Source organism: Primulina huaijiensis, chromosome 6, assembly GCF_012295235.1.
Source record: "Primulina huaijiensis isolate GDHJ02 chromosome 6, ASM1229523v2, whole genome shotgun sequence".
NCBI classification, from domain to species: domain Eukaryota; kingdom Viridiplantae; phylum Streptophyta; class Magnoliopsida; order Lamiales; family Gesneriaceae; genus Primulina; species Primulina huaijiensis.
Window position 1 is genome coordinate 14,396,946 of NC_133311.1, and position 27,797 is coordinate 14,424,742.

At 35.4% G+C, this 27,797-nt stretch overlaps 2 protein-coding genes across 2 annotated transcripts; one reads left to right on the forward strand and one right to left on the reverse strand.

Annotated features, from left to right (window-relative positions):
* Window positions 1-5,723: 5,723 nt before the first annotated feature.
* LOC140979575 (serine/threonine-protein phosphatase BSL3-like) lies at window positions 5,724-16,558 on the forward strand. Its single transcript, XM_073445031.1, has 21 exons — window positions 5,724-6,599; window positions 7,030-7,090; window positions 7,170-7,248; window positions 7,340-7,416; window positions 7,560-7,654; window positions 7,733-7,832; window positions 8,901-8,970; window positions 9,735-9,836; window positions 9,943-10,024; window positions 10,139-10,318; window positions 11,714-11,984; window positions 12,077-12,308; window positions 12,404-12,574; window positions 12,937-13,175; window positions 13,979-14,063; window positions 14,165-14,263; window positions 14,349-14,548; window positions 14,635-14,710; window positions 15,794-15,929; window positions 16,023-16,162; window positions 16,283-16,558. Exons 1-21 carry the CDS (start codon window positions 6,182-6,184, stop codon window positions 16,364-16,366), a joined length of 2,997 nt encoding a protein of 998 aa, XP_073301132.1. The 5' UTR covers window positions 5,724-6,181; the 3' UTR covers window positions 16,367-16,558.
* Window positions 16,559-17,711: 1,153 nt separating this feature from the next.
* Window positions 17,712-23,721, reverse strand: LOC140979576 (J domain-containing protein spf31-like). The gene is made up of 9 exons (XM_073445032.1): window positions 23,575-23,721; window positions 22,652-22,742; window positions 22,480-22,540; window positions 22,245-22,322; window positions 21,517-21,590; window positions 19,179-19,292; window positions 18,990-19,097; window positions 18,204-18,242; window positions 17,712-18,113 (listed from the first exon to the last, which is right to left on the reverse strand). The coding sequence occupies exons 1-9, from the start codon at window positions 23,673-23,675 to the stop codon at window positions 18,027-18,029; spliced, it is 753 nt and encodes a 250-aa protein (XP_073301133.1). The 5' UTR covers window positions 23,676-23,721; the 3' UTR covers window positions 17,712-18,026.
* Between the last annotated feature and the right edge of the window lie 4,076 nt (window positions 23,722-27,797).

Here is a 27,797-nt window from a genome sequence, read left to right on the forward strand (position 1 = left end):
AATGACTTTCAATGCCAATTGTTTTGTTCTGCTTTGATTTTGTATTGAAAATTATGCTACTTGAATCGTATAGATATATGTATCTTTGTTACTCATTATGATCGATTGACCCCCATCTACTGAGCAGTTCACAAAATACTTACCATTTACTCTCCCTTCCCAAAAAAAATTAAGAGCAACTTGATGATGAAGAACATGATATGTTTTGGAGATGGTGATCAATCCCGAAGTTCTATTTTAATTTGTTTTATTTCGATTGTAATTCACTTCAGCCTCTTTTGTATTTCTTTTTCGTATCATTGTAAATACATGATTATTTTTTTATGAAAAAGACTGGTTTGTTTGTATATTATATTACGAGGCTTATTGTTTTAATTGTTAAATAATGTCGGATGTCAACGCGTCTCGGCCTCGAAACGTGACATTTATGTGGTATTAAACTAGCAGGTTCATAATCATGTTGGGAGATTACTATATAAAATTTTCCAATGTCAGAATTTGGCAAAAGCCTAGTTCATTTCTATCCAACCCGCGCTCGGTTTTCTTTATTTTTGGAAATTCTCATAAGACTCATAACTTTGTGTCGAAAACTCGGAATTCGAATACGGAAACCTCATGACATAGGCTTTCCGCTCATATCAAAATCTCCGAACTTTTTATTTTTAGAAAATTTCTCAAAAAATCTCACTCAACCTATATATGTGCTGAAATTACTTGAACTACCTATTTGTTACTACTTCCATGGTAGATTCAATAAGACTACTCAGATCCTTCTTGAAGCGGTGTAATTTCAGGGTCTCATCTGCCATGCATGATGGTTGGAGCTTACGACCCCAGAGAGTTGAATTTGAAAGTGTATAATACTACCGACATGTCCAGAGTTTGACTAAAGGTTTCAAACTCACTCAGTTTATGCAATTGAAACTCATTCGGATAGTATGGCTTTAAAGATGCCTCTCTAAACCTTTTCCACGTAATTGGTCCTACTTACATCATAGAAATTGAAATTGAAACGTCTAGTTCTTAAAATTCTACTGAAATATTTTTTTTAGCTGTGGCTGAAATACACACACTCATAAACATTTAATTAAATTAAACAGGCGTTTTAAAATTCACTCAATCACTTATTAAAAATAACTGCAGTTACACAAAATCTTAAAATGCGATAACAACGAATATCTAAAATTCTGGCCATCACCAAAGCATGAACAAAAATCATAAACATGTGAAACTATTGTTTAAAAACCCCGACTCCTAAACATACGGAAAATGCAAGGTCCTCAGGTTAACATGTGCACTCCCAGCTCCGCCTACTTAGTCTTCAGCGCCTCCAGTCTCCACACCCTCATGATCACCTGCATCAATCACACCTAGTGAGTCTAAAGACTCAACACTCAACACTCTTGAACTGTAATAACAAGTACATATATATATCAAGCAACAGTGAAAAATATTGTAATTAACATTAGTTTCATGATCTTCAAAAGTAGAAACATAAGCGTAAACATATTCATTTCAAATCATGTCATATCGCATCAACGTATACGTGTTCATTTTTCATTATTGAATTCAGATCATTAGTTGTGACTTTCGTATTAGCTCTAAGTCGATGGATCCATCTACGTATAACCACGGTACCTGGAGGCGGGGACATCAGCGACAGTTTTAAAAATGCATGAACTGTTGTCATGGCACTGCCTTCAAAAACATGTCATCGTATTCATCACTTGTAAAACTCATGCATTTACATACATTTTCTTATAATCAAGCATGCAACGTGTTTCTAACATTAACATAAAAATCCATGTTCAATATCCACTTTTACATTTAAAAATGCATAAACTATTGTCATGGCACTGCAAGGACTGCTAACATACTCAGTTACAAAAATGACTGGTTCCCAAGCACGCTTATCGAACGCCTTAAAACATAATTATAATCGTTTCTTAGAAGTAAACTCGAGCTCTAACCTTAACTTCTATAATTCGCTTAAAACTTAGACCGGAGTCCCCATTTTAGTCCAAACTTAACCACAATAAATCACATTTCAAAAGCTCCAAACCAAACCCTATGTGACCCAATTAAACCGTCAACAACCTTGAACACAATGCCACATCAACACCTAAAACGAACTATGCTCATCAAAATCAAATACTCTCAAGTGCAGGACTAGTGCCTAGGCGCTGGCTGAGTAGCGTCGCGGTGCTTGTAAGCGCCTAGGCGCCATGCATCAGCGCTGCGGTGCTACAAGAGCCAAAGCTCAAGCGCTGGGGCGATGAAAGGGCAGCGTTGCAACGCTAAACCTGCGAGCAAAAACCAAAAATTTCCAATTCAAAGCCAAGCCATCCTATGCTCACCCGGCCTGGACTAGGCTCAAACCAACTCATCCTAGACCACAACCAGACCTTCTTGCATTGACCTAGCCATGATCCTCAAACCCATGCTCTCGAATACACGAGACACAACCGAACATCTCAAAACCGAGCCCTAACCACGTCTAGCTTCCTCGATTTAATCCTAGCCCAAAACCAGCTATGCTCGAGCCAATCCAAGTCGTGTCTCAGACCCACCAAGGTTTACTCCACGTCCCGGAACAACCCTTGCACCACTGAACCCTTGAAACAACCGATCGAACCAAAAACCCTAACCCAAAACACTTATTTCCGATCGATCCTTACATGAACATGATCCCTCTTTGATCTAAACCTCTAAACGCCATCAAAAATACGTGTTTGAGTCCCCTGCCCATCGTTCCAGGCAGCCCCTTCAGCCATAGCCAAAAACGTGAGAAGCATCACAAGAAAAATACGTATTTTCGTGTAGAATTCAAGTAACTATAACCACAATATATCATGCAAATACATTTCAAAACACATATTATGATGTGATAAATGCGAAAAAAAGCTAATCGGGTGTGCCTTAATAAAGAAACATATGCAAAACGATGGCTAGCGGAGCGGGGGACGAACACCAGAGGACGGGGCGACGTTTCTACCGAATTTTCTTCGCAAAAAGTTAACAAAAACTGCTGGAAATTCATTAGAGAGGAGGCTGCTGAGAGGGGGAGTGAGGGATTAGGGTTTGGGGCAGCTACAAGCAACAACAACAACAATAATAATAATAGGGTTTTTGGGCTTTAGTTAAAATGTGAAGGAGTCTAGGCCCAAAATATAATAAAATAGGCCCGCCAAGCCCAATAACACTTTCGTAAAATATTTTTTTTAAATTTGTTTTCAAAAAATATTACCCGAACCATCAAAAAGTCCTTCGCTTTGCTAAAAATCGTCTACCGGTTAAAAATACGGTTCAACGTGTTAAAAGTCCATTTTCGAAAATTCCATAAAAATTCACCATAACATTTTTTCTTAACTGTCCTCGGTCTCCGTTCCTCATTTGAGCGTGGAATACTGCTAAAAGCCTAATTAAATGCAATCTAGTAATTCATGAAATAAAAGCACATATTCAAGTAAACATGCATTTAAAAATCATTAAATAAGAATTTTAATAAAATCCTAGATTCGCATGCAGTCAGGTTACGTCGTTTGAATTTGTAGACCTTACAGAAATTGTATCCCACCACTTTCTGACCTTGTATTCTAAGAATGACGTGACAAAATCCACTTTAAGTTCTTCAGGACTTCAAATAGTCGGAGCTGAGTCTCAATGTTCTTGAAATAGCACTAGCCAACTTCCGGTTTGAACTATCACCAAAGGTTGGAACTTGATTCTTCCAAAGCACTTGTAGTGGTACTTGATTTCGTTCGGTTGAGGTCATGGAGATGATGGTGTTGTTTGTTGGCTAAAATTTATGTTAACATTTGAGACCCTTGGAGTATTGTTATCATAATAGTTGCAATGAACATTAAAGTTTTCTCCGCTAAGACCGACTCTTGGTGGTCACGGCGGATTTTGGTCTTTGNCCAGCACAGGTCTCTCCGACACCAACCTTTCAAGATGGTACCGTGTGACATGACTGTCCCGACTTTGGTGTGCCTATAGGAGATGTCGACCTACAGTGACCATATATCTGATATCATTGTTCTTCTATAGCCCAATACGTCCTTTAATTTCAAGTCAAAAAATCAGAAAAAACTCAAAAGAAAAGGCTAAATACGCAATGTCATATATGCTAAACATCAAAATATATGGCTTTAGTAATCAAAACCATAAAGCCTCAATCATCATTAATATCTAAAATCATTATATAATATTCATATATTTCAACATTAATCGCCAGGCCTTACAATTTTTTGAGTGGCTGTTCAAAGTGTCCCAAACCTAAGTAACCGAAAAAGTCCAACTCAACTATGGAAGATTGCAAATATTAATCTATCGGCCAACCTCTTGAACTAGTGGCAGTGGAAGAGGTCTCGGGTTGCCTCTTATGTTTGGGAAAAAAATACAATTAAAGATAAAAATTCTATTTCATATCCATAATTTTCTTTATCAACACACACGTATCTTGATCATCAGAAGGTTATCTCAGAACAAAAAAATAAAGAAAGAAAGATAGATAGGTAGTTAATTCATCTTCTTTTATTCCATCAACACACATTTCATCCAATTCAAGAAGCTTAAAATTAACCATTCAACCATGCTTGTATAAAATCACCATCCCTTAGAAGTAAATGTCATGCCATTTTACAGTACAAAATGAAAAAAAAAAAATCTCGAAACAAAATTTTATTTTGGCCCTTATACTACGTGCAAGTGATTAATAGATTGGAAAACGGTCGACACATGAATGTGCATTGTCGATCAAGAGACGATGATTTGGGATATCATATGATGGAAGAAGTTGGCTGGCTCCATAAAATGGAGTTTTACTGTGAACTTTTTTGGGCAGAAATCTATTCTACTGCGATGTGCAATGGGGAGCTAGACTCGAAATGGTACCATTTTGATGGATATGATGCTAAAAGAGATAATAATATGTGTCGTCACTTTGCATATGGTTGATTTCTAAAGTGAGATTGTTGTATGGGCATGCTGAGGAAATCAGGCTTGTGGGAATTGTTCCCTCTGATTTCTATTCAATGAAAATTTTAAAATACAAGTTGCTTCTTCTTTGTATACATGTAATTTTGAAATGGACGATTTTAGAAATATGCCATGACATTTTTGCATGATAAATGTTTATTATGTTTTGTATATTTATATCTTAAAGATGAATATGTTATATTATATCATAAACGTTACTCATTGTGTCGTTTACAAAACTAAGACCTTGTATCAACATCATATGAGTGAACCACTTGTTTAGGGACTCACTAGATCAAAAGATTTAGAAAAAGTCTAATTTTTAATGGTTTTGTTTTACAAACTAAAACGAGGACATATTACATAACTATGTGTTTATTTTTAAGCATATAGTTGTACTTGCATGTGTGTATAAAATGATATTTGCTATTTTTTTTCAAATTCAAACCTCAATGATAAATACAACAAAAAATTTAAAAATGTGATCATAAACTAATATAAATATGATGTTAACTTTGATACATAATTTAATACTTATATCATATTTACGGATGACGCAGAATTAATTGCACATCATTGTAATAGTTTTTACAGCGATTAAAAAAAAATTCAAATCATACAATAATAGTTTTTACGACGATTCAAAAAAATTTCAAACCATACAATATAAAATGGTATTGATTTGCATCATATAGTGGAAAAGTTGTCAAATGCTTTTTATACAATGATGTATTATTTTTTGTAACTGATGTTTGCACATACAGCCTTGTTTGAACATATTGGAAATAGCATTCCTTAAATTTCGTCGCACCGCCGCCGTGTTGGACGGTGTTGGTCGGAGTGTTAAAAATCGTGCACACAATTTTCACGCACACATACAACAGAAACAAACCGAAGGAAACTGAAAATTTTCCATTCCTTTCCTCCACCTTCTCCTCCGAAAGCACACACGGATACATACCTATACATACACATACATACATATACTTGCACGATTTTGTACACAGGGAAAACGATTGGGATTCGTTGTTTGTATGCATCTCTTCACCGCTTTGTGTGTATGTGGATAGCGGAAGAGGGAGGGAGGAGATAAGTTTCTGGGATAGGGATATTCGAAAATGATTGCTAAAAATGCGGGTTGCTGAAAATTCAAGCTCCGATCTTGATTTAGGGTTTCGAAATTTACGGGTTTTGGGTGGAAATGGAGGTGGAATCTTCCATGGGGAACGAGCCGGATCAATATTCGTCCGACCGGCCCTCCACTGCTAATGATGGGGACGCGCCTTCCGAATCTCAATCCTCAGGGCCGCAACAGCAGCAACAGAAACATGGTGATAGGAGCGATAATGATATTGGTAGTAATACTTGTGGTGGAGGGGATGGTGTGGCGGGGCCCCGTTTTGCGCCTAAATACAGAGTAGTTAACGTCAACATCGAGAAGGAGGAAAACGACCCAGGACCACGGTGTGGTCACACGCTGACGGCTGTTTCGGCTATTGGGGAGGTGGGGAGTCCTGGGTATATTGGGCCGAGATTGATTCTGTTTGGTGGGGCGACAGCGCTGGAAGGGAATTCTGCAGCACCGGGAACTCCTACCTCTGCCGGAAGTGCAGGAATTCGTATGTTTGTTGTATTTGGAGTTCATGATGATTTGAGGATTTTGATTATTATTTCTAGTATTCTTGGCCTTTTCTTTGCTGGAATTGTGATTATTTATGGGTATTTTTTCTAAAGTACTGGGTACTAATATAGCACTTTTCGAGCAATTATAAACTTTCTTTAGAGAATCGATGGAACTATAATTAAGCTGAAATATATGTGTAACATCCTTAAAGTTTCTTAATAAAGAGAGAGTATGGCAAATTGTCCGGTTGATATTATTGGTACAAAGGAGATCTTTTAAGTGATCTATTCAACTATGCAATTCTTATAATTGAAGCAGAATGGTCCAATGGTGCTCACTGTTCTTTAATTGAACTGTGAAAAATGGTTTTTTTAAATCATCATGACCTTTTATGGACATTTAAGCGTGCATCTAATTGATCACAGGGTTGGCTGGGGCCACGGCCGATGTGAATTGTTATGATGCGTTGACAAATAAGTGGTCTAGGTAAGCTAACTATGATCGCGTGTCAAATTGAATCTTTATTCAGTGTTTTTGTAATAAATTTTTTTAATGTAATTGTCAGACTTACCCCAATAGGAGAACCACCCACGCCTAGGGCAGCTCATGTTGCCACCGCTGTGGGTACTATGGTCGTTATTCAGGTGAGTTGAAAAATGGCTTTGTCTTCAAAAGTTGACAATTTACATTTCTGCGATTTGAATATTTATGTCTTTTAATGTTTTCTTATCATAGGGTGGGATTGGTCCAGCAGGTTTGTCTTCAGAAGATCTTCACGTTCTGGACCTCACTATACGGCCTAGGTGGCATAGGTTATTCTCTTCATAACTATAAATACATGTACATATTACAGACTTTCCGTGTGCAAAATATTTTACCCTTCCACAAACAAAACAAGTTGTATATTCGTTGTTGTTGTCTTTTATTGTCACAGAACTGAATACCTCTCATGTAGGGTTGTGGTTCAAGGCCCTGGACCAGGGCCACGCTATGGACATGTCATGGCTTTGGTTGGACAACGTTATCTCATGGCAATTGGTGGAAATGATGGTTTGTTTCATGATCAGTTGTTCTTTCTTGGTGCATTATGTTATTTTTGTTGGCCGTAATTTATGAATGCTTTTTTAGGAAAAAGAGCTTTAGCTGATGTATGGGCGCTAGACACTGCTGCAAAGCCGTATGAATGGCGGAAACTGGAACCAGAGGGTGAAAGTCCTCCTCCATGCATGTAACTTCTCGAAACTCACAACTAATATCATTTTATAAAAGAAATTTGTTTCCCATTTATGTTCTTTCCTTTTAACTTCTCTGTTTTCCTTTTCTCTTTTTTTGCCGTGTCTTTTTTGTTCTTCTGATGGACATTGAGCTCAACAAGGGCTTCATATGTTTTTTTTCCTTCCTTTGCACTGACTCAGCAAATAAATGGTCGTGAAAGAACATTGTGGTACATTTGCACTGTTTGAGAGGATTTTACGTTTTATTAAATAAATGAAAAGTAGGAAACTTTTTCATAAAAACTGCTTCATTAAACTTGCCTGTTTTATAGTTTCCGTAGTGCTATCTTGTTGTGCGTGTTCGCATTTGTTTGGTCCATGAAAGTCTTGTTCATACCGGAATGTCTCATTAGATGATCTTGCTCGATACTCGATTGAAAGAAATAGGTGTTTCTTGTCCAATAATTTTATTTATTTGTTTTCTTGACAAGATATTTATTTAATTGTGTAACTCTAGTGTCTCCATTTCGGAAGAAATTTTAAGTCTCCTTTCTATTTTCCCACATGAAACGACATCCAAGTTTTTGGTCTCATATGTTAATGTGTTATGAATTACGTAAATCAAAGTTTCAAAATTAGTTAGGCCTGGTTTCTGTTTGTTGATGAAATGTATATTGTCATTCTAGTGTTATTAGGTGGGTTTGAGTTGAAAGAATTTTGGATGTGACAACTTAATCTAGGAGATAATAATTTACCATGTACATACTTCTCTTGAGTAAATACTAGAGAGCTCTAAGATTGGATTCTATTTGATGGGCTTGAATTAATGTTTGCTAGCATCGACTTGGATTCATTCTGATTTTTTCTTTCTGTTTATGCTTCCATGACTGGATTTCTCCATCTCAGGTTTATGAACTAGAATTTGGCTCTTAAAAGTGGTCTTGTTTCATTATCTAGCCTACACTGAACAGATTCATTAAATCTGCGCTGGAGAAAATTTGAAAATTTCATGACATCTCATGGTTTTCTGAAATTGCATGAACATATCTTATTTGATATTTATCATGCTTGTCTGCTTGCAGGTATGCGACAACAAGTGCTCGCTCTGATGGTCTTCTTCTTCTGTCTGGTGGGAGGGATGCGAATAGTGTGGTTAGTGGGAGTCCTATGGCAAATGCATCGTGCATGATTTAAGACATCCTGAGATCCACTTGACCTCGTCTTATCAATTCTCTGTTGTCAAAGGATTTATTACTCTTTTGTAAAGAAAATAAATGAATCGTGTTCTCTTATGGAATCCCAGCACTGTGCTTACTTGTTTAGTGCTTTGACGTTTGGTTACTCAAACGATAGACAGAAGCGGTTTTCTCATTCTCTTTTCAATTCTCCATACTGCCTTGGGAACCCGGTGGGAGGGAAGGGATGTATTTTGGTTCTGAATGGTTCTTCATTGCTGAAGCTATTCGCGGAAATATTGTACCAAAGGGTAACATAATCTGAGACATTATGAGTTTAATGTAAACCATGAGGACCTAAGTGTGTAACTTATGGTGCTGTCCACTTCCATATTTTATCTGTCATCAAGGACTGCTGAGTTTTTAAGTTGCTTGCAGATTTATTTAAATCTTAACACATAATGCTACATCTCTGATGAACCAGATGTTTATTTTGGTGATTCATTATGATATTAAATGTTATTGCTAGTAATGTTGAGCATATTCAATGCTTTGATTGTTTTTTCTACTTGACTCTTCCTGTATCCCGTGTTTAATTGCGGCACCAATAAGAGTTTGTTTTATCATTGCATCTAGGTTTAAATTTTTTGTAACGTGAAGAGTTTGGGCGTCTTGGGTATTGAACATTCTTGATTACTTTAAGAGTATTGTAACTGCTTTTCTTAAAATGATCTTATGCAGCCACTAGCTAGTGCTTATGGTCTAGCAAAACATAGAGATGGCAGATGGGAATGGGCAATTGCTCCCGGTGTGTCACCATCTCCCAGATACCAGCATGCAGCAGTAAGTTCTTCATGGATTCTTGATAAACTCTCGTATTCTTTTTTGTCTTATTAAATAAACCAATAATCACTGCTCGTGTGAAATCTTAATGTTATTGTCTTTATAGGTTTTTGTTAATGCACGACTGCATGTATCTGGGGGGGCACTTGGCGGCGGACGCATGGTGGAGGACTCTTCAAGTATCGCTGGTATGTTTTGAATTTTCTAGTTTGATCTCCTTGTACATACCAGAAATTTGAGTTGCACCAAAAGAGCACTATTTTTGTACTAAAAGAATAACTTCTTTTTCGTTCTCTATATAGTTTTGGATACAGCAGCAGGAGTCTGGTGTGACACAAAGTCCATTGTTACAAGTCCAAGAACTGGTAGATACAGTGCTGATGCTGCTGGTGGTGATGCAGAAGTTGAATTGACAAGGCGTTGTAGGCATGCTGCTGCTGCTGTTGGTGACTTGATCTTCATCTACGGTGGTCTACGTGGTGGTAAGATATGATTCTGACACATGATTGGAACATGTTAGTTTTTATTGAGTTTTTCCAGTGATTAAATAAGAGGTTTTCTATTTTGTATCATCCTTGTTTTGAACAATTACACTTTCTGAATCCTTTTTTTCAAGCTATATATGATTTGATCTGGTTGATAACTTGGAAGTAATGATGACATCATCAGGCGGAGTTTCTTTGTGTGCTTTATCATAAATGGAACATTGCTATAAGAACAGCCAAACTAAGAAATTTAAGCATGATGAATTTCATAGGAGTTTGTCATTGTAGATTTTACTTGCGCTCATTTCCTAATAACATAACACAATAAACTTCCAAAAATATCCCACACTTCCTGAAATACTTCCTTGGATATACTTTTAACTCAGAACTGCAACAGTAATTTTTAATATCCTTGGCTAGATTCCATGAAGAGAAATGTTAGGCAAGCTGAACACAAGTGTTTGAATATGGACACGTTTTTTTAATGATAGATTATGCCACTTGAACACATGGAAGGATACTGCGGAGTAGGACTCACTTTGGTGTTGGGTGAGACTTAGTAAAAAAATTGCAAGTAATCACTTGTGAAGCTGTTGGATTTGATTTATTTTCCATTAAAATATTGGTTGTAAACACTTGCAGTCGTGGTTAAGATAACATAAAATTTCCGTATTGCTCTGTGACAGTGAAACCTTTTTCCTTGAAATGGCGGTATTTAGGAATTTCAAAATTCAAATAAAGATGAGCAACGATTAAAGCAAATGAAGAAAAGGTGCTTTCTGAGTGAAAAATTTAAATCTCTGTATCTTAAAATTTAAGATCTCGAGGAGTGACAAGTCATCGTAACCAAAAGATATAAGAGTGAGGATTGATCGTATGTTAGAAGCTAGATATTTATATGTTAGAAGCTAGATATTTATTTTTTCCGTTCAAGATAAAGGTCTTCTATGTCATTGTGGTTTTTAATTTTGTCCCGTTTTTGTTTTGTTTGCTGGACAAATAAGAGATGCACATTTAAAACCTTTGCAAGTGTTTATAGAGTTGAGCATGGAGTGTCTGCTGAATATAAGAAGTTGGACAGATTTGCCAGTTTACTCTCCTCCTCCTATTGTTATGCTGAGAAGTTGATTAAGATTACAATCTGCTATTTCTCAATACCATTTTTTTGGAGCATCATTCCTACCTCAAGTCTATGAATAGTCTCGTTGTGTGTTTTTGCTTTCCTAACTCGGTACCTGTTCTACATGTTCTCTCAGGGCAGTCCGTTGCATGCTATTTTAAAGCTTGTTTCTCCGTTTCTCTAAAACTTTGATGTAAATCTTTCAAAAATTATCATGGAATTGGATATTATATCATCTTTTTTTATCGACACTTTGAATGTTGTCAACCCAGGGGTGTTACTTCGTGACTTGCTTGTTGCTGAAGATCTGGCTGCTGCTGAAACAACTAGTGCAGCTTCTCACGCAGCTGCAGCAGCTGCTGTGTCCCATATGCAGCAGGAGAATACACAAGTTATGTACAGATTTACTGATGATGGGACAAGGGCGACATTGCCCGAGACTGCTGTTGATGGTGAAGTCTTGGTGGGGAGTCCTGTTACCCCTGTCAATGGGAACATTTTTAGAGATATAAGCACTGAAAATGCAACACTTCAAGGTTCCCGGTAAATTTTTCATCGTGGTTTGTTTGTTGTAATTCAGCTCGCCTTTTGTGTCGCTTGCTTCGATTTCTGATGATAAATATCTTCAATCGAAGACTGAGTAAAGGCACGAACTACTTGGTTGAGGCAGCAGCGGCAGAAGCTGAGGCTATCAGTGCGACATTAGCAGCTGCAAAAGCTCGACAAAATAATGAAGTTGAGCTGTCAGAGAGAGATCGTGGGGCAGAGGCAACTCCTAGTGGAAAACAGATATCTACCCCGTTCAAGCCTGACTCTGTGGTGTCAACTAATTCTTCACCAGCTGGAGTTAGGCTACATCATCGTGCTGTCAGTATCACTATAATACATATTTCATGACCTTAACATCTTAAGTATAATGATTGAGTGTTTTGACATATTATTTTTCATTAATGCATTTGCAGGTTGTCATAGCTGCGGAGACCGGTGGTGCTTTGGGTGGTATGGTCAGACAACTTTCAATCGATCAGTTTGAAAATGAAGGCAGGCGAGTCAGTTATGGAACTCCTGATAATGCAACCGCGGCTAGGAAACTATTTGATCGCCAGATGTCTATTAGCAGTGTGCCAAAGAAGGTATCCTTTTGCACACATTGGAGTTGTATTTGTTCAGGTTTTAGGTTATCAGGATGACCATTGTTGATGAGTTCTAAAATCATACTGTTTCTTGCTCATTCTTTATTTTTGCCTTGTGTCCTCATGTGACACATGCTGCTGATCAATATGGGTGCTTTTTAAAAACATGTGATGCTTAGGAATCTGATCAAAGAGTTATACTTTTCATGTTCTTTGTTATTCTGATTTTGTTTTCAGTAGTACATGTACTATATCACCCAAAGTTGTCCTACTGGCCATCCCAATTTTATTTTAGATTTTTGTCTATCCTACACATGTTTTTCGAATAGCAGCCTTATGGACTCTGTTTGCCTGTCTCCCAGGTGATAGCTCATCTGCTGAAACCTCGTGGTTGGAAGCCTCCTGTCTGCAGACAATTTTTCTTGGACTGCAATGAGATTGCAGATCTATGTGATAGTGCTGAGAAAATATTCGGGGGTGAACCTACTGTCCTACAGCTGAAGGCTCCTATTAAGATATTTGGCGATTTACATGGGCAATTTGGGGATCTTATGCGGCTTTTTGATGAATATGGATCCCCTTCGACTGCTGGTGATATAGCGTAAGTTGTAGAACTTGCAACTTTTTCATTGCATACTAAATTCTTGACCAGTTGTTATTTTGTTAGATGCAAGCTTTGCTTCTTTTGTGTGGCAAACACTTTTGACATACTGGCCAAATGACTTTATGAACTTTATTTTGATTTCCATCGGAGCAACAAGCACTATCTTAACCTTGATATTATCCAAGCGTTGAATTCGTTTTTTCGTATAACTACAGAAACACCTTGGTGTTTGTGGTAGGTGTTGCATTAATTGACTTATTATAAGAGGAAGTGACTGAACTATTTAAATTGATGTCAATCATTGTTTACCCACGAAGTTTTAACTCATCCCTTTTATTTGGCTTTGTGGAGAGAGGATTTCAAGATATGAAATTGATATTATTTGTCTTTGTCGTTTTATTTATTAGATGGACCTTGTTGTTTATGTTTTGAACCTTTTCTTTTCTGAATAAACTATTTTAATTGTCTGATATTGAAATTTTTTTGTGGTCCTCGCTCATTGTTAATTCCAATTTTCCCTCATTATTTGTTTCTATTCGCAGAATTTGCTGCTTTTTTTCCTTTTTTACGTTGATTAGTATGTGAAACTTCCACCACATGATTCTATTGTTCAAGTAACTTTAAGAAAATAGTTACCCTGGTCATCACTGGTTATGATATTGTCTTGTGCTAACCAACCCCAACTATTACTAAAACCTCGTAACGAGAAAAAGGACCCCTTTTACCAATTGATATAATGCAATTAATTGAATGTCAAAAGCTTTTTTTACTAGAAACTGATTTGCATTAAGTTCTGTCAGATATATTGACTATCTCTTCTTGGGAGATTATGTTGATCGTGGACAACACAGCTTGGAGACAATTGCTCTTCTCCTAGCTATGAAGGTATTTTTCCCTTCTATTTGCTAGTGCCATTGCACCCCCCCCCCCTTTTTCCCCACATATTGGCTGATGACTAGTGCATATGTGACATACATGATTTGTAGGTTGAACATCCACATCAAATACATTTGATTCGTGGTAATCATGAAGCTGCGGATATCAATGCCCTTTTTGGCTTTCGAATTGAGTGCATTGAGCGTATGGTAATACTTAAAAAAAATTGTATTGGGTTGGTGGTTTTTGTTATACAGAATAAAGTCATGGACCTCAGGATGGTTTTCTGTACAGGGTGAGAGAGATGGAATATGGACATGGCATCGAATAAACAGATTGTTCAACTGGCTCCCTCTGTCTGCATTGATCGAGAAGAAAATTATTTGTATGCATGGTGGTATTGGTAGATCTATAAACCATTTAGAACAGATTGAGAATATTCAGCGTCCCATTGCAATGGAAGCGGGATCAATTGTTCTCATGGACTTGTTGTGGTTAGTTTGTACTTGTTGTCTTCATTTTTTTACTTCTTCTTCTAATCCCCATAACTTATAATTTTTATATGAATATTTCCTTGTAGGTCTGATCCCACCGAAAATGATAGTGTAGAAGGATTACGGCCAAATGCTAGAGGTCCTGGATTGGTTACCTTTGGGGTGCGTTTTTCTCGCAAAGTTTCTTGCAACCACCACCCTTTCTAACGTTCTTATTGACTCAGATGCTTTTAAATATTTTACTTCCTTAAATGCATTTTTGTCTAATTGCTTTTCTTTTTCATTTTGGGCTGGTCTTGTGTGGTCAAGGCTATGGTCACTGTTTTAGCCGTACATTGTCCTAGACCCTGGATTCAATTATTTGTTAGATCACAGTTATGTTTTAGCAGCTGCACTTGCAATTCAAAAGAACCACAGTTAGCAAATCTAGGATAGGAAGCAATTCAAATGAAATTGCAGATCAGGGATAGGAACCCTGGGTTGGTCTCTGGAATTTAAAGATGTATTCAGCGTGGTGCTTGGTTGATAACATCTTATAAGCTTCAGAATTCTTATGAAATGTAAATCTTTTAAAATAAGCTCAGTCAAACAATCTGAGAGTGTCTCGAAATATTCAGACTCCTTAACCACAGACTCCTTGTAAACATCCTCAAGAGCTGTGGACTATGTACTTGTGTTTTGTGAAACGACAGTTGAAAAAGAATCTAGTATTCATGTTTCTATCAAGGTTCTTTTCTAAAACCGGGTTGGTTGTCCATAAGTGCTTCCTTTTTTGCATCTCGCGTCTGTAAGTTCTGTTCAACCATCTGAGTCAGTTTTTAGGTGTATAAATCAACATCTCTTGGATTCTTGTAAACTAAGTCCAAGTTTTTCCCCTGGCCTTATGTAGACTGAGTTTGAGAGCACTCAGCTCTCTAAATAAAGTCATAAACCATTTGTCTCACTATATGTGCCTGCCATCGCGATATGAGAGCTTATTGAGAACATAAATAATGGTATTGTATGAATCAAGAACATAAGCTTTTGTCTAGCTCATAATTGTTGACCAAGGTTCTGAAGTCTACTTGTTTCTATCATTCGTGTAAAGTAATTGCTGAAAAAATCAATTTGTGTTATGTAAAACAATTATTTATGACAAGTTTTAAATGCTGGTTGTGTGTTGCTTAGGTAAGGCCCATTTTATTTTCTAGTAATATTTTTGGTGAGAATTTTCTAGAGTTGATCAATGTTTTATCGTCATTGCAGCCTGATCGTGTTAAGGAATTCTGTAACAACAATGATCTTCAATTGATTGTCCGGGCACATGAATGTGTGATGGATGGATTTGAAAGATTTGCTCAGGGGCATTTAATTACACTGTTTTCTGCCACAAACTATTGTGGTATGGTTGGCCAGGATGTCCTCCATTTATTTGTCATGATATTTATTTATTTGAATATTAGCTGTTCAATCTTCTTATTTTTCATTTCTGCAGGCACTGCAAACAATGCCGGTGCCATCTTGGTTGTGGGTAGAGATTTAGTAGTTGTGCCTAAACTAATTCATCCATTGCCACCTGCAATTTCATCTCCAGAAACCTCTCCTGAACACCATACAGATGACACATGGATGCAGGTACCTACTATTATTCCCTGCTTTTCGTTTTCTAATGTGATTCTTCGTATTCATCTTTTGTCTTCTGCTCAAGATCAGTTATTTTCCCTCTCTCTGCTTGTTTTGGTTATATATTTGTAGGAGCTCAACGCTAATAGACCACCTACGCCAACTAGAGGTCGTCCCGAAGTTGCTAATGACCGAGGTTCTCTTGCTTGGATTTAGACATGCTATTCTTCCCAATCTTCCTCCTGTAACTTTCCTTGGCTCGGGCTAGCGCCTTTTAACTTCCAGTGATTTGTTCATGGTCCATTCCATAGTGAATTGGTTGAATTTATCTGTCTCACTGTGGAGTGACATCGGCACGATGATGAGACATGTTTGACCAGAAAGGTGTACAGTTAATTTGTTGCTCCCGCTCCCAAAAAGAAAAAAACTAAGAATCGAAAAGACGCATCTGTACATGAGACTTTAAGGAACAGAGGTAACAGGTAGAAGTCACACAATGCTTTGGTGTCTACTCGAACAGGCATGTTAGTTATTTTCTTCTTTTTTTTTCCCAATTATTATTATTTTCAAGTGTTATGTATGTATTGTTTTTGGTTTTTTCATTTGGGTTTTTGTTGTATTTGTCTGATTTAAGAGAATGTAAGGTACTTTTACGTTATTGGTGGGATGTATCATGTTGAAATTTTCTTGGACATTCATTTGTACACCCAAATACAGTAGTAGTCATTTGTTGATTAAATAAGTTTCTTTTTAGCTTCATTTGAACAATAATTTGATTTGGCAAATATCCTATATATCTAATATCTCACGAGCAGTTACCTCTGGAAGCGACGATGGCTTGCGTAACTTGACATCATTTTAATTTTGGTAACAATTTATTTCATATCTCCATCTTTGTTGAAACTATAGAATGAGTTTATACTATATTTTAAAAGGGGTTGATTTTGGTGACAATCTGGTGGTATTTACACTGATATTTTAAAAATGTCTTCAAATCGCTCAGAGATTTGAGTTCATAAAAATGACTACTAGTAAATATTTTAGAAGAGATTTGTGCAGTGTCGAACAGATTGATGCAATCATATTTTAATATTCTGCATTTTATTAGTATGTGATTGTATATGATTTAAAAATATAGCGTTCTTCAGTCAGCGATGTCATATCTTAAAATATGATGATGATAAAATAAAAAAAATGAAATGAATAAAAGTCTCATTTTTGGCAACACAATGAAACGACAAGTTGAAAATCATTGAATAATATTTTTAAAAAAAATGTTGTTTAAAATCTATTTTGTGTTATCTGTATTTCACTTGATTTGTAAAATTTATTAACAAATAAATAAAGTACAACTAACAAAAAAATTGAGCGTAAATAACAACACTCGATAAAAATGAACATCATTTGGAAAAAAAGACAAGAAACACATGGCAAACACATTCTTCAATAACAGGGGTATGAATTGGACATTAAAAACAAAAACTAATTCAACCCTGAATTCATTAAGGTATTGTTTAACACAAATTAAGGATAAATACTTTGCTAATTGATTCAAAGAAAAGCAAAAGAGATCTCATCCTCTAAATAAATGTAGACATAGCAGATGCCAATTGTTACAGGATGAGAATATAAGTCATGAACTACACTAAATACTATGTCTCAAAGTGAGCTGCACAATACAACCCTACAGAGAACACAAGTTATACAAATGTTGTGTGTCTTCGTAGGCTTCTCAATTAATTATACATTTGGTTTATATGTTTGAAAAGTACTTGAAGGTACCGGCTTAATAATCCTCGATTCGCTGGCCTTTGGACGTAGGATTTGTTTGGATCCTCCGTCTTGAGCTTTGGAGGTACATCAGGTACTGGCTTAATCAGCCTCGATTCACTGGTCTTTGGACGTAGGATTTGTTTGGGTCCTCCGTCTTGAGCTTTGGAGGTCGAAGCTCTCCTTTCTTAACCTATACAAGCACAGAAACAAAATTTTTCTGTAGTCGTGTTCTTTTATATTTCTCGTCGGTATAACATAATGGAAGACGTATATATCTCACCTTCTTCCCACCCTTCATAAAGTCCCTCCAGCTAGAAACCTTACAATAAAATGAAATGGAGTCAGAAACCAAATACATACTCTGGCGTCAGATAGATCAAAGGATTGTACGAGGCCAATAAGATGTACGAGGTTATCTACACTCACTCATCTAACTTTTGATGGCATAATAATCAACTATTACGTTAACAAAATTTCTATTAATTTGCAGGACTTTGATAGATATTTAATGATTGCCCTAGTGATCTCCAATATAATCCTACGCGTTAAAATTTTCTGCTCCATAAAAAGAGGAATTAGGATGTCAAGGTCGAGGGGTTGAAATCTCAAATAACATTTAATTGGTATCGAACAATGTCTTCTTTTCAAAAAGACATATCATACACAAACTGTAAAGCCTAAATTGTAAATTTTTAAAGATCTGGGCCAGAAATTAAAATAACGGCTCTACATCACCAACAACTGTCGATACATTTCATTCCTTGCAATTACTTTTGAATCCCTTCCATCTTTTTTCTTACCAACAACCCATAGATATGTAAGAAAACACCAGTTTCCACACACTTGCATGTTTCAGCATGCCACTATCACACAAAGTTGCCACTTCAAATATCATATAAAGCCAAAAAAGGAACCCCACAAAACAAAATCACATCACTATGTATGTATTCAGATTATCAGTAATCAAACATAGGCCAAAAACAAATTGAACCATATTATATAGTATACACAAACAAGTTAATGACAAGCATTGTTATGTGAGATGATAAATGTATGAAATACTAACTCGCTGCTCTCTTGTTCCTTCCCACTGCTCCTCATGTTCACGCTTCCGTTTCCACATCTCCTTTGTTTCTTCTTCATCTTTCTTTAATCTACCTTCCTCCTCTGATATCTACAAGTTTCAACGACAGCATGATGGTGAAGTAAGCAAAGCAATTATCATAATAAGAACACAAGCATTGATGCAGCATACCCGCATCTGCATCTTCCTTCTCCTCCATTCCTGATCAGTCAACACTTCTCGGACTTTCAATTTTAGCAGCTGCTGAAATTCCTCTGATCGTTCGTACTCGTGCTCATATTTTCCCTGTACCATCGTTTAAAAATGGAAAGAACAATCATCTGCTTGTCATCAACAAAATTACTGGTAGAAAGGTCTATACTTCAACTGCAGAGGGTGTAAGGCACATTTTGATTCTTCTACACACAGAAACACAGTCGGATTATGCAAGTATCACACGCTGGAAAAATATGATTTGTTTCCCTGATTTGTGGGCTAGCTTAGCGTATAAACTGTAAAATAGGATGCCTAGAAAAATCCTTGACTAAGGGGGTCAAATTTGATAATACGAAAATCCCTTGTTTAAGGGGATCTAATTTGATATTTAGGAGTATTGCTTGATTTAGGGAATCTGATTTTTCATTTATTTCTGTATTTTGTAGCTAAATTTTCTATAGATTCAGTTCAGTTATACAGAAATCTATCAAGGAAGATTTTATTATCTGTGATTATTTTGCTTTCTCTTCCAACAACTTCTAGAAATGAGTAAAAAGTATCTGGACCTAACTCACCTCTTTCATCCAAAATAATGTACCACAACCACTGGCCAAAAACTAACATAGCCTTGACGAAAGGAACCTGAAAGTGCACCAAGGCATCACGGAACCTTTGTCTCATTTTGTATCTCACCAAAAAATTTCGCAAACCCATAGGGATTCTCTCAACTCTAAAGTCTAAAGAAATTCCTACTCCCACTAGGATTGGGTGGAGTTGCCAGGAGCAAGGTGTGCTAATCGAAAATGCCTTTGTACAACTTAAACAAACTCCAAGTGCATGATTTGAAAGGTTTACCAAAGAAACATTGGCTATTGATTATAAGACAAGTGAAGGAGGTCACACTTTCTTCATCAAGAACTTAACTTCGAGGGGAATCACAGACTTGATAATCTATGTGGATGACATTATGGTGATTAGAAAGAAAAGTATTAATTAATGCTTGTCAAGGAGTTCAAAGTGAAGGATTAGGGAAGATTAAAGTACTTTATAGGAATTGAATTTGCTTACTTGAAACAAGGAACCTTCATTTCTCAGCAAAAAGTCATTAATTGATCTTCTTATAGAAACCGGCACGACAACAAGCAGCACTAGACAGAGAATATACTCAAGAGCAGTAGCAAAGTTCATCTACCTTGCAGACACATGGCTTGACATACCATACTCTGCTCATGTCAATAGTCAATTTATGTATGATCCTAAGGAGATTCACCTATGACCATCTACAGAGTACTCCATTACTTGAAATCTCACCCAGTAAAGGGGATAATGTTTAATAGGAACTATGAGCTCATTATCGAAGCCTCCACAGATGTGGATTATGCAGGAACGCCTGTAGACCAAAGATAAACCTCAAGTTGTTGTGCCTTTCTTGGCGGAAACCTAATATCATGTAGCAGTAAGAAACAAAATGTGGTAGCCCTGGTCATGTGCAGAAGTATACTTTATGGCAATGGCATAAGGAGTGTGAATTTTTATAGGTGAAGTTCATCCTAGAAGACCTGAAATTCCGAAGGTTACATGGAGTGGACCCATGAGAGTTTACTGTGACAATAACTAACCCATCAGAATTGCACATAACCCATTGCAACATTACCGAACACATCACAAAGAGAAGCTAAATAGTGGCCTGAGTTGTAATCCATATGTTTCAGCTTGAGGCCAATTGGCAGACGTTCTCATGAAGGATTTCAACAGCACTAACTTTCAGGAGACTATTCACAAGCTGGGGAATTGAAAATGTAACTTCACCAACTTGAGGGGGAATGTGGAAAGACATAATCTGATTTCTTGATTTGTTGGCTGATTTCGTTTAAAATAGTAAATTATGATACTTAGGAAAATCCCTTGATTAAGGAGATCTGAATTTGATACTTAGGAAAATCCCTTAAGTGAGGAGATATGATTTTTTATTTGTTTCTATCTTTGTAGCTAGGATATTCCCATAAATCCAGTTCCTTTGTACAAAAAAGGCATCAAAGAAGAATTTTATTTCTGTTATTATTTTGCTTTCTCTCACATTTATGAATAATAAGATTACTCTTATCCACACCCATAAAAAGAATAAATATTGGTTTTAATATAAAAATTAAAAAGGTTGTATGATTCATGGTGACAAGGTGAAAAGGATTTACCAAAAAAAGGATGAACAGTAGTATACTGTTTCTACACATGTTTATCAACTAACCTAAGCTGATCAACAACCCCTATGTTAGAAATCAGTCAAGAAAGCAATATTGGAGCAAATCAACCTTACCTCATCCACTAATGACTTTAGCTTGGAAGCAGTGTCCTTTTTCAGCTGCTTTTTTCTCTTTGCTCTAAGTTCTTCTGCATTACATATTCAGAAGAGAGCGGCTTTAAAGATTTATCAGTGCAAGATAGTATTTATTACCACAAAGATAAACAGTAACAGAGATGCTCTATTGGTGTGCGGTTAACTTAATCCAGAGTTGACTTGAAGGAACATTTGAGTGGGGATATCAGACTTCAAAGAGTAAATTGAAAATGTAAATCAGTAATGAAATGAACAAAATTGAAAACAGACACTCGAGAAACAATTGTATGTTTGAGTAATACATTCATAGTTTCTTCAAACAGAGTATAAAGGGAAGTATGATCAAACAGGAGATCACTTGATTACTACTAGAAAGAACAGCTGAGACCAGAGAACTTCGTTATTGTTGATTATCAACACAAGATTAAACAATTAAGATCATGGATGGACCGTTAAGGTTTGCTGCGCTTGCCTGGTTCTCTATTTATTATTTTACCCAATAGGCTTTTACAGGGGCTGGGCGTCACTGGTAATAGAGCTCCTTGTTGAAAGTAAATGAATAATTCACATTTTAAAACAATAATACGAGTGGAAACTCACTCATAAAGCTGAATATCAAGATGCAGTTATAATCTTAAATCTACTAATTTCATTCGTAACAACTTCAGTACCACCTCCTCCACAAACAAGTAAGCTAAACCACAAACCTTTTGCAGCATTAACTTGGTTCAAAAGATACTCCCTTTCCTCAGAGTCGTGGAGTATTTGTTGAGCTTTAGCTAAAGCTGTAAGGTAGATAAAACAACGTCAACAAATTAACAAAACAAATTGAAGTCTCTAGTAGTAAACACAATTAAGTCATGACAACAAACTCATCTCAAAGTGTGTAGAAGTGTACAAGGCTGCATTGGCAAATTAGCATAGATAGTTTAGGCTATTTACCTCCAAATGCCTCCTTTGCTTTTGGATGTTTGCATTTATCAGGATGGACTAGCAAAGATAACTGTAAGATGATAAAGTAATGTCAAACACTAGTATAAAACTAAAAAATATCAGATAATCAGCACTGAATAGACGAGATGACTTAATAGCTTGATATTGTGAAATAAATCACCTTACGATATTGCCTTTTCACATCATCTAAAGATGAATCAAATGGGATGTTAAGATATTCAAATGCATTTAACTTGAAGCAAGAAAGGATCCTACAGAAATCAAGAAATTAGAGAACATGTCATCAGCAGAAGCGGAAAAATACTTTCGTGTGCAAAATAGCTAGCTTGAGTCAGGAGTGGTCGAGAGGAGGTAACAAAAAATAGGAATAAAAAAAAGGAAGAAGAAGAAGAGATAAAAAGGAGTTTTTAATAAAGAAGAAAACGGCTCCTTAACAGGTATTTTATTTATATCCAAAGCAAGCTCTCCGTCTAGTCTGCTATTTATATTTTGTAGTTCTCCATTTATACTTTTAAACTATATTATCGCACACCGATGGCTACACAGATGGTCAGTAAATAATATACATGATCAAGAAAACTTCAAACCTAAAACACGAGTAGATGGATACGTAAGAAGCCTGAATTCTAAGATATTTTAGCATCAAAAGGTAGGAGTTTTGAAAAATCAAAGCGAATAACCTTTAGATGTCAGCCTAAATCTAGCGTATGCTTCATACTGACATATTTTCCAATATTAATTTAGTGACGCGCAATATGAAACTGGAATCAGGAACACCTAATTATATACAATCAAACCTTATCCCACGACAAGCTCCAAAAACTAGAGATGAGCTTACATTCAACTATCCACGGAAATTCTCATCAAATTTATCAGCCTCTCGAATTTCCCTCCAATACAAATCCACATGCCCGCTCTACAATACAATTTATCAAATATCATCGTATTCAAATACAATAGGCAATCCTGAAGAATGTTTGCTCCATTGGTTTCAGAAATCTTCGACCAAAAGCCAACAAAACATAGAAACCAACTAGAATTAATCATTTCGCAGCTAAATACTTCCATAATAATGATAGGAACCTGTTAACTTCATTGTCCCGCTCAACCTCGCTGACTTCCGAGAAGAATTGTTTAAGCAGACGATCTTCGTCGGCGGCCGTAGCAGCGGCGGCGTCACCCATCGCGATTTTGCTAGTTCTCCATTCTGATTGCGAGATTGGTACATTATTAGCCGATCAAGAGAAGATATTGGGCTCACATTCATGTGGCCCAACTGTAATACTTCTGCTACTACATTGGGCTTTGTGATTCGGGCAAAGGCCCAATCCAACTCGTAGTTCCGCATCTTGTTTCCATGATGAGTCTAGCAGTATTGATTTTTGATAGTCTGAATAATTGTGTTTTGAATCAAGCAAAAAATGAAATAGCTATAATTTGGAATTAGAAATACTATTTTGAGTATTTGGAATGGTGAGATTTTAAAAAGATATTGATATTTGATGGAATTTGGTTTAACAAAATGAAACATTGGGGCCCTGCTTGAGAATGTTGTTTTGGGTCATTTTTATTTATATAAGTTTATATGTGAATAATTATGTATTGCGGGTTGTCTGTTAAGTTAACCCCAAAATAAAGTGATCAATTAATGTTTCGGGTTATTAAGCTTTAATGTATTTAATATGTTGTAAATCTTTAATGTGTTGAGACATAAGTGTGATTTCTATTTTTATTATTAGCTAAAACATAAATATCATAAGACAATAAGAGACATTATCCATATATAGGTTATGGTCCCCAAGTCGCATGCAATCACATTCCATGTTCTCTTCTTCATTAAGAAAATAGTTCAAAAGAGAAAACAAAATGAATCTCTCAAGGAAAGAGCACGTATATCTTGAAAATCAAGACATGTTCTAAAGAATTCAGGTTATGGCTTCAAGTACGCTTCTGCTTAAGTTTTCAGTCAGAATTCTTAATGATTTAGTATGATGAATTTTGTGGTTTATGTGGATTTTTCCCAACAAGTGGTGTAAGAATCACTCTGCTTGAATCATTGATAATTCGTTTAAAGTTTTGGATATATTTTGGATTCATATCTGGTAAAAAAAGTTTATTTGAAATTTTATTGATATGGCTTCAGATCTAGAAAATATTTTAATTGAAAACANTAAATCTTCAGAAATTCGAAACTTTAGGGTCGTCACACAATTTCTACATCGTTCCAGAGCTGAAAGGCGACGATTCTTGGAGATACAGTTTTTCAGGATATCGAGACAGCACCCAGCGCGCGGGAGCACCCATATTGAGCACATCCGTGCGTCACAATCTGTCCGGTCAGTCGCAAGTGCGCGGTGGCACCCATTCTGAGAAAGAATTCAGATCGAAAAATTTTCTATTAAGCATATCGGTACAAACTTCATGGTTGCATATTTTCTCACTAAGGGACTACCACCCAAACATTTTCATGAGCATACTGCTCGTATGAATGTTATATCAATTGAGAAAATTCAGTTTTAGTGGGTGTTTGTTATTTTAAATGCTTTTCAGCTTTAGACATTTTCAGTTACAATTATATAAGTTTATTTTCTGCATAAATAAATTTCAAGTTAAGTCACACTTTGATTATAGTTTAAAGTTTGAACACAATAGAGTTTAAGGAGAAACAGTTGGAAATAGACATGCTATGATCACATTGCATGAAATTTTCATACTACACATCCACTTCATAATCCATGTCATCCATTTGTGTTGACATGTGTGATCATTGATGGGTATAGTTACCTTGATTGTGACGAATATTGCTTTGATCCTATGTTGATATGATTGATGGACTGAACTGGTTATAGATACATTCCGAAATTATAACATTTTTGAGCTCATAAGGTTATTTACACAAACATAATTATGAAGTCACACATATAGTCCAATTGAGAGATTTGTTGGATCAATTTTATTTATACAGACTTATATGTGAATAATTATGTATTGTGAGTTGTAGATTAAGTTAAGGATAAAATAAAGTGATCAACTAATGTTTCGGGTTATTGGGCTTTAATGTATCTAATAGGTTATGACCTTTAATGTGTAGAGACATAAATGTAATTTATGTTTTTATGATGGGTTAAAACAAAAATATCATAAGATAATGATAAACACTATCTATATATAGGTAATAGTCCCAAATCGCTGGCAATCATGTTTCTTATTCTCTCTCATTAAGAAAATAATTCAGAAGAAAAAACAAAAAGATTCTCTCAAAGAAAGAACGCATAGACCTGGAAGATCGATACACGTTCTAAAGAATTTAAGATTATGGTTTCAGGTACGCTTCCGCTTAAATTTTCAGTAAGAAAATTAATGATTTAGTATAATGTATTATGTAGTTTATGTGGATTTTTCCTAACATTCTCTTCTTTGAGGCTTCTTCTATCATCGTCGATCTCTATGGTCGAAAGATAACTGTTGTTGCAGTTAATCGATTGTCAGTTTTTTGTTATTTGGTTGTTGATTTTGCTTTACTATTGTAGCCATTAATTACTTGTAATTTGACCAAACATTTCCAGCTGTCATATATAATGATCATCAATGCTGTAGATTTTGTGGGTTTTATCCGTTCTTTTTGAGCTGGTTTTAAGGGTCTAATGATTTAGTTATAGTTTGAGGTTAAGCTTATGGTTAAGAAATCAGAAATGCGCTATGAACTGTTTTGTCGTTGTGCTTTTTCTGTTTTGAATTGGGATTTTTTTTTAGTTTCTTAAAGATAATGAACTTTTGGGTGATTGGTCATCTCTTTATGCAAGCTTTTTTCAGCTAGAAGAATTATGCTGTATGGATATAAGTTCTGTTATCCAGTAGAGACCGTGCAATGTGTCTAGGTAAATCGCAATTCTTGATGGTTTATATTTGGAATTTGTTGTCAATATCTGAAAACGAAATGTAAAGGCGTGTGTTAGCTTGCATTTAATCATAAAAACCAAGCCAATCGGTTCAGAATTGAATTAAATATGGCCAAATTTCTGAAACTGGTCAAAATCTGGAATTTCATGAACGTTAGAAATTATGTGCTAAGTTTATTGGAAATCTAATATAAATCGTTGCATGAGCATTCCTAGAGAGTCAAATGATCGTTAAATAACTAACAAACATAATAAATTCAAAATTAAATGCATAAATTTTTGGGGAAGTTGGTGAAAAATCCCCAATCAAAATATTTCTTTGGGTTCACTCCCTACCCACAAAATTGTGGTACTATGTCATACAAATTGTGGTACACTTCATGTGGAAATGTGGTACAACACTTATCTAATGTTTGGTTAAAATTTTAAGATGTTTTAATAATCATTTTGACCCGGCTTAATATCCAATTTTGTGGATAACTATTTGATTATTAATCTAACAAATCAAGTGGGATACACTATCAAAACTCAATAAATTACATTTTTCTCCTCTTATTTCTTAGAGTGTTAAGTTATTTATTGAATAAAAAGTTTATTTTAGAGTGTTGTACGTTAGATGTCGATCCTGATATTTAATATATTTCATTATTATTTAATTTGATTTAAATTTTAAAAAATATAAAGATATATTTTTATTTTGAAAAAATATTTTATTTGTATATATTATAATAAAATAATAAAAACTAATTTTTAATGTTGGTTATGCTTATCAATAATATTTTTATTTTTATTTTTATTATATTTAATTTTATGATATTAACACTTATTAATTCAAAGATTATTAATATCTTTATTATTAACATTATTATTATTTTTATCTAATATTATGTATTACTTCCTGATGTGTACAAAAAATAAGTAAATTTAGCAAGGATATAATAGTAAATTTATTAATATTTAAAAACTAATAACATATTCAAAATATTAAACCAAACAATCTTAATAGTATCACATAATGTTTGATTAATAATATATCAATCATGTTATCTATAACATAATCAATCATTTATTTATCTCATCACTTATACCAAACACACATTTAGTTGATAAAATTTGATTGGACAAATAATGTTGTGATTATTAAAACATATAAGTATGATATGGATAAATAAAAATTGTTTGGTTCGATTGACTAAATTTAAGATTAAAAAGTAATGATATCTTGTCTTATCAAATTCCTGTAAAGTAGTCGCTAAAACAACAAAGCTTGCAATGTTTGGCAAATTAAGCTCATTTTTTAATACGGTTTACCATTGCTTTTGACCATTTTTCCCCCTTTTTTTAACAAATTGGTACTAATCATTGCGTCTTACTCACGCTTCAAGCTTAATCTTGCGTTTTAGAACA

What these genes read in the sequence shown, in the direction of transcription:
- LOC140979575 (XM_073445031.1), top strand. Translation starts at nt 6,182, where the DNA reads ATGGAGGTGGAATCTTCCATGGGGAACGAGCCGGATCAATATTCGTCC. An exon ending in ATACGGCCTAGGTGGCATAG is followed by an intron (nt 7,417 to 7,559) that starts GTTATTCTCTTC and finishes CCTCTCATGTAG; the next exon opens with GGTTGTGGTTCAAGGCCCTG. An exon ending in GGCAATTGGTGGAAATGATG is followed by an intron (nt 7,655 to 7,732) that starts GTTTGTTTCATG and finishes ATGCTTTTTTAG; the next exon opens with GAAAAAGAGCTTTAGCTGAT.
- LOC140979576 (XM_073445032.1), bottom strand. Translation starts at nt 23,675, where the DNA reads ATGGGTGACGCCGCCGCTGCTACGGCCGCCGACGAAGATCGTCTGCTT. An exon ending in AGCAAAGGAGGCATTTGGAG is followed by an intron (nt 22,323 to 22,479) that starts GTAAATAGCCTA and finishes TCTACCTTACAG; the next exon opens with CTTTAGCTAAAGCTCAACAA. An exon ending in AAGGAACAAGAGAGCAGCGA is followed by an intron (nt 18,243 to 18,989) that starts GTTAGTATTTCA and finishes TTTTATTGTAAG; the next exon opens with GTTTCTAGCTGGAGGGACTT.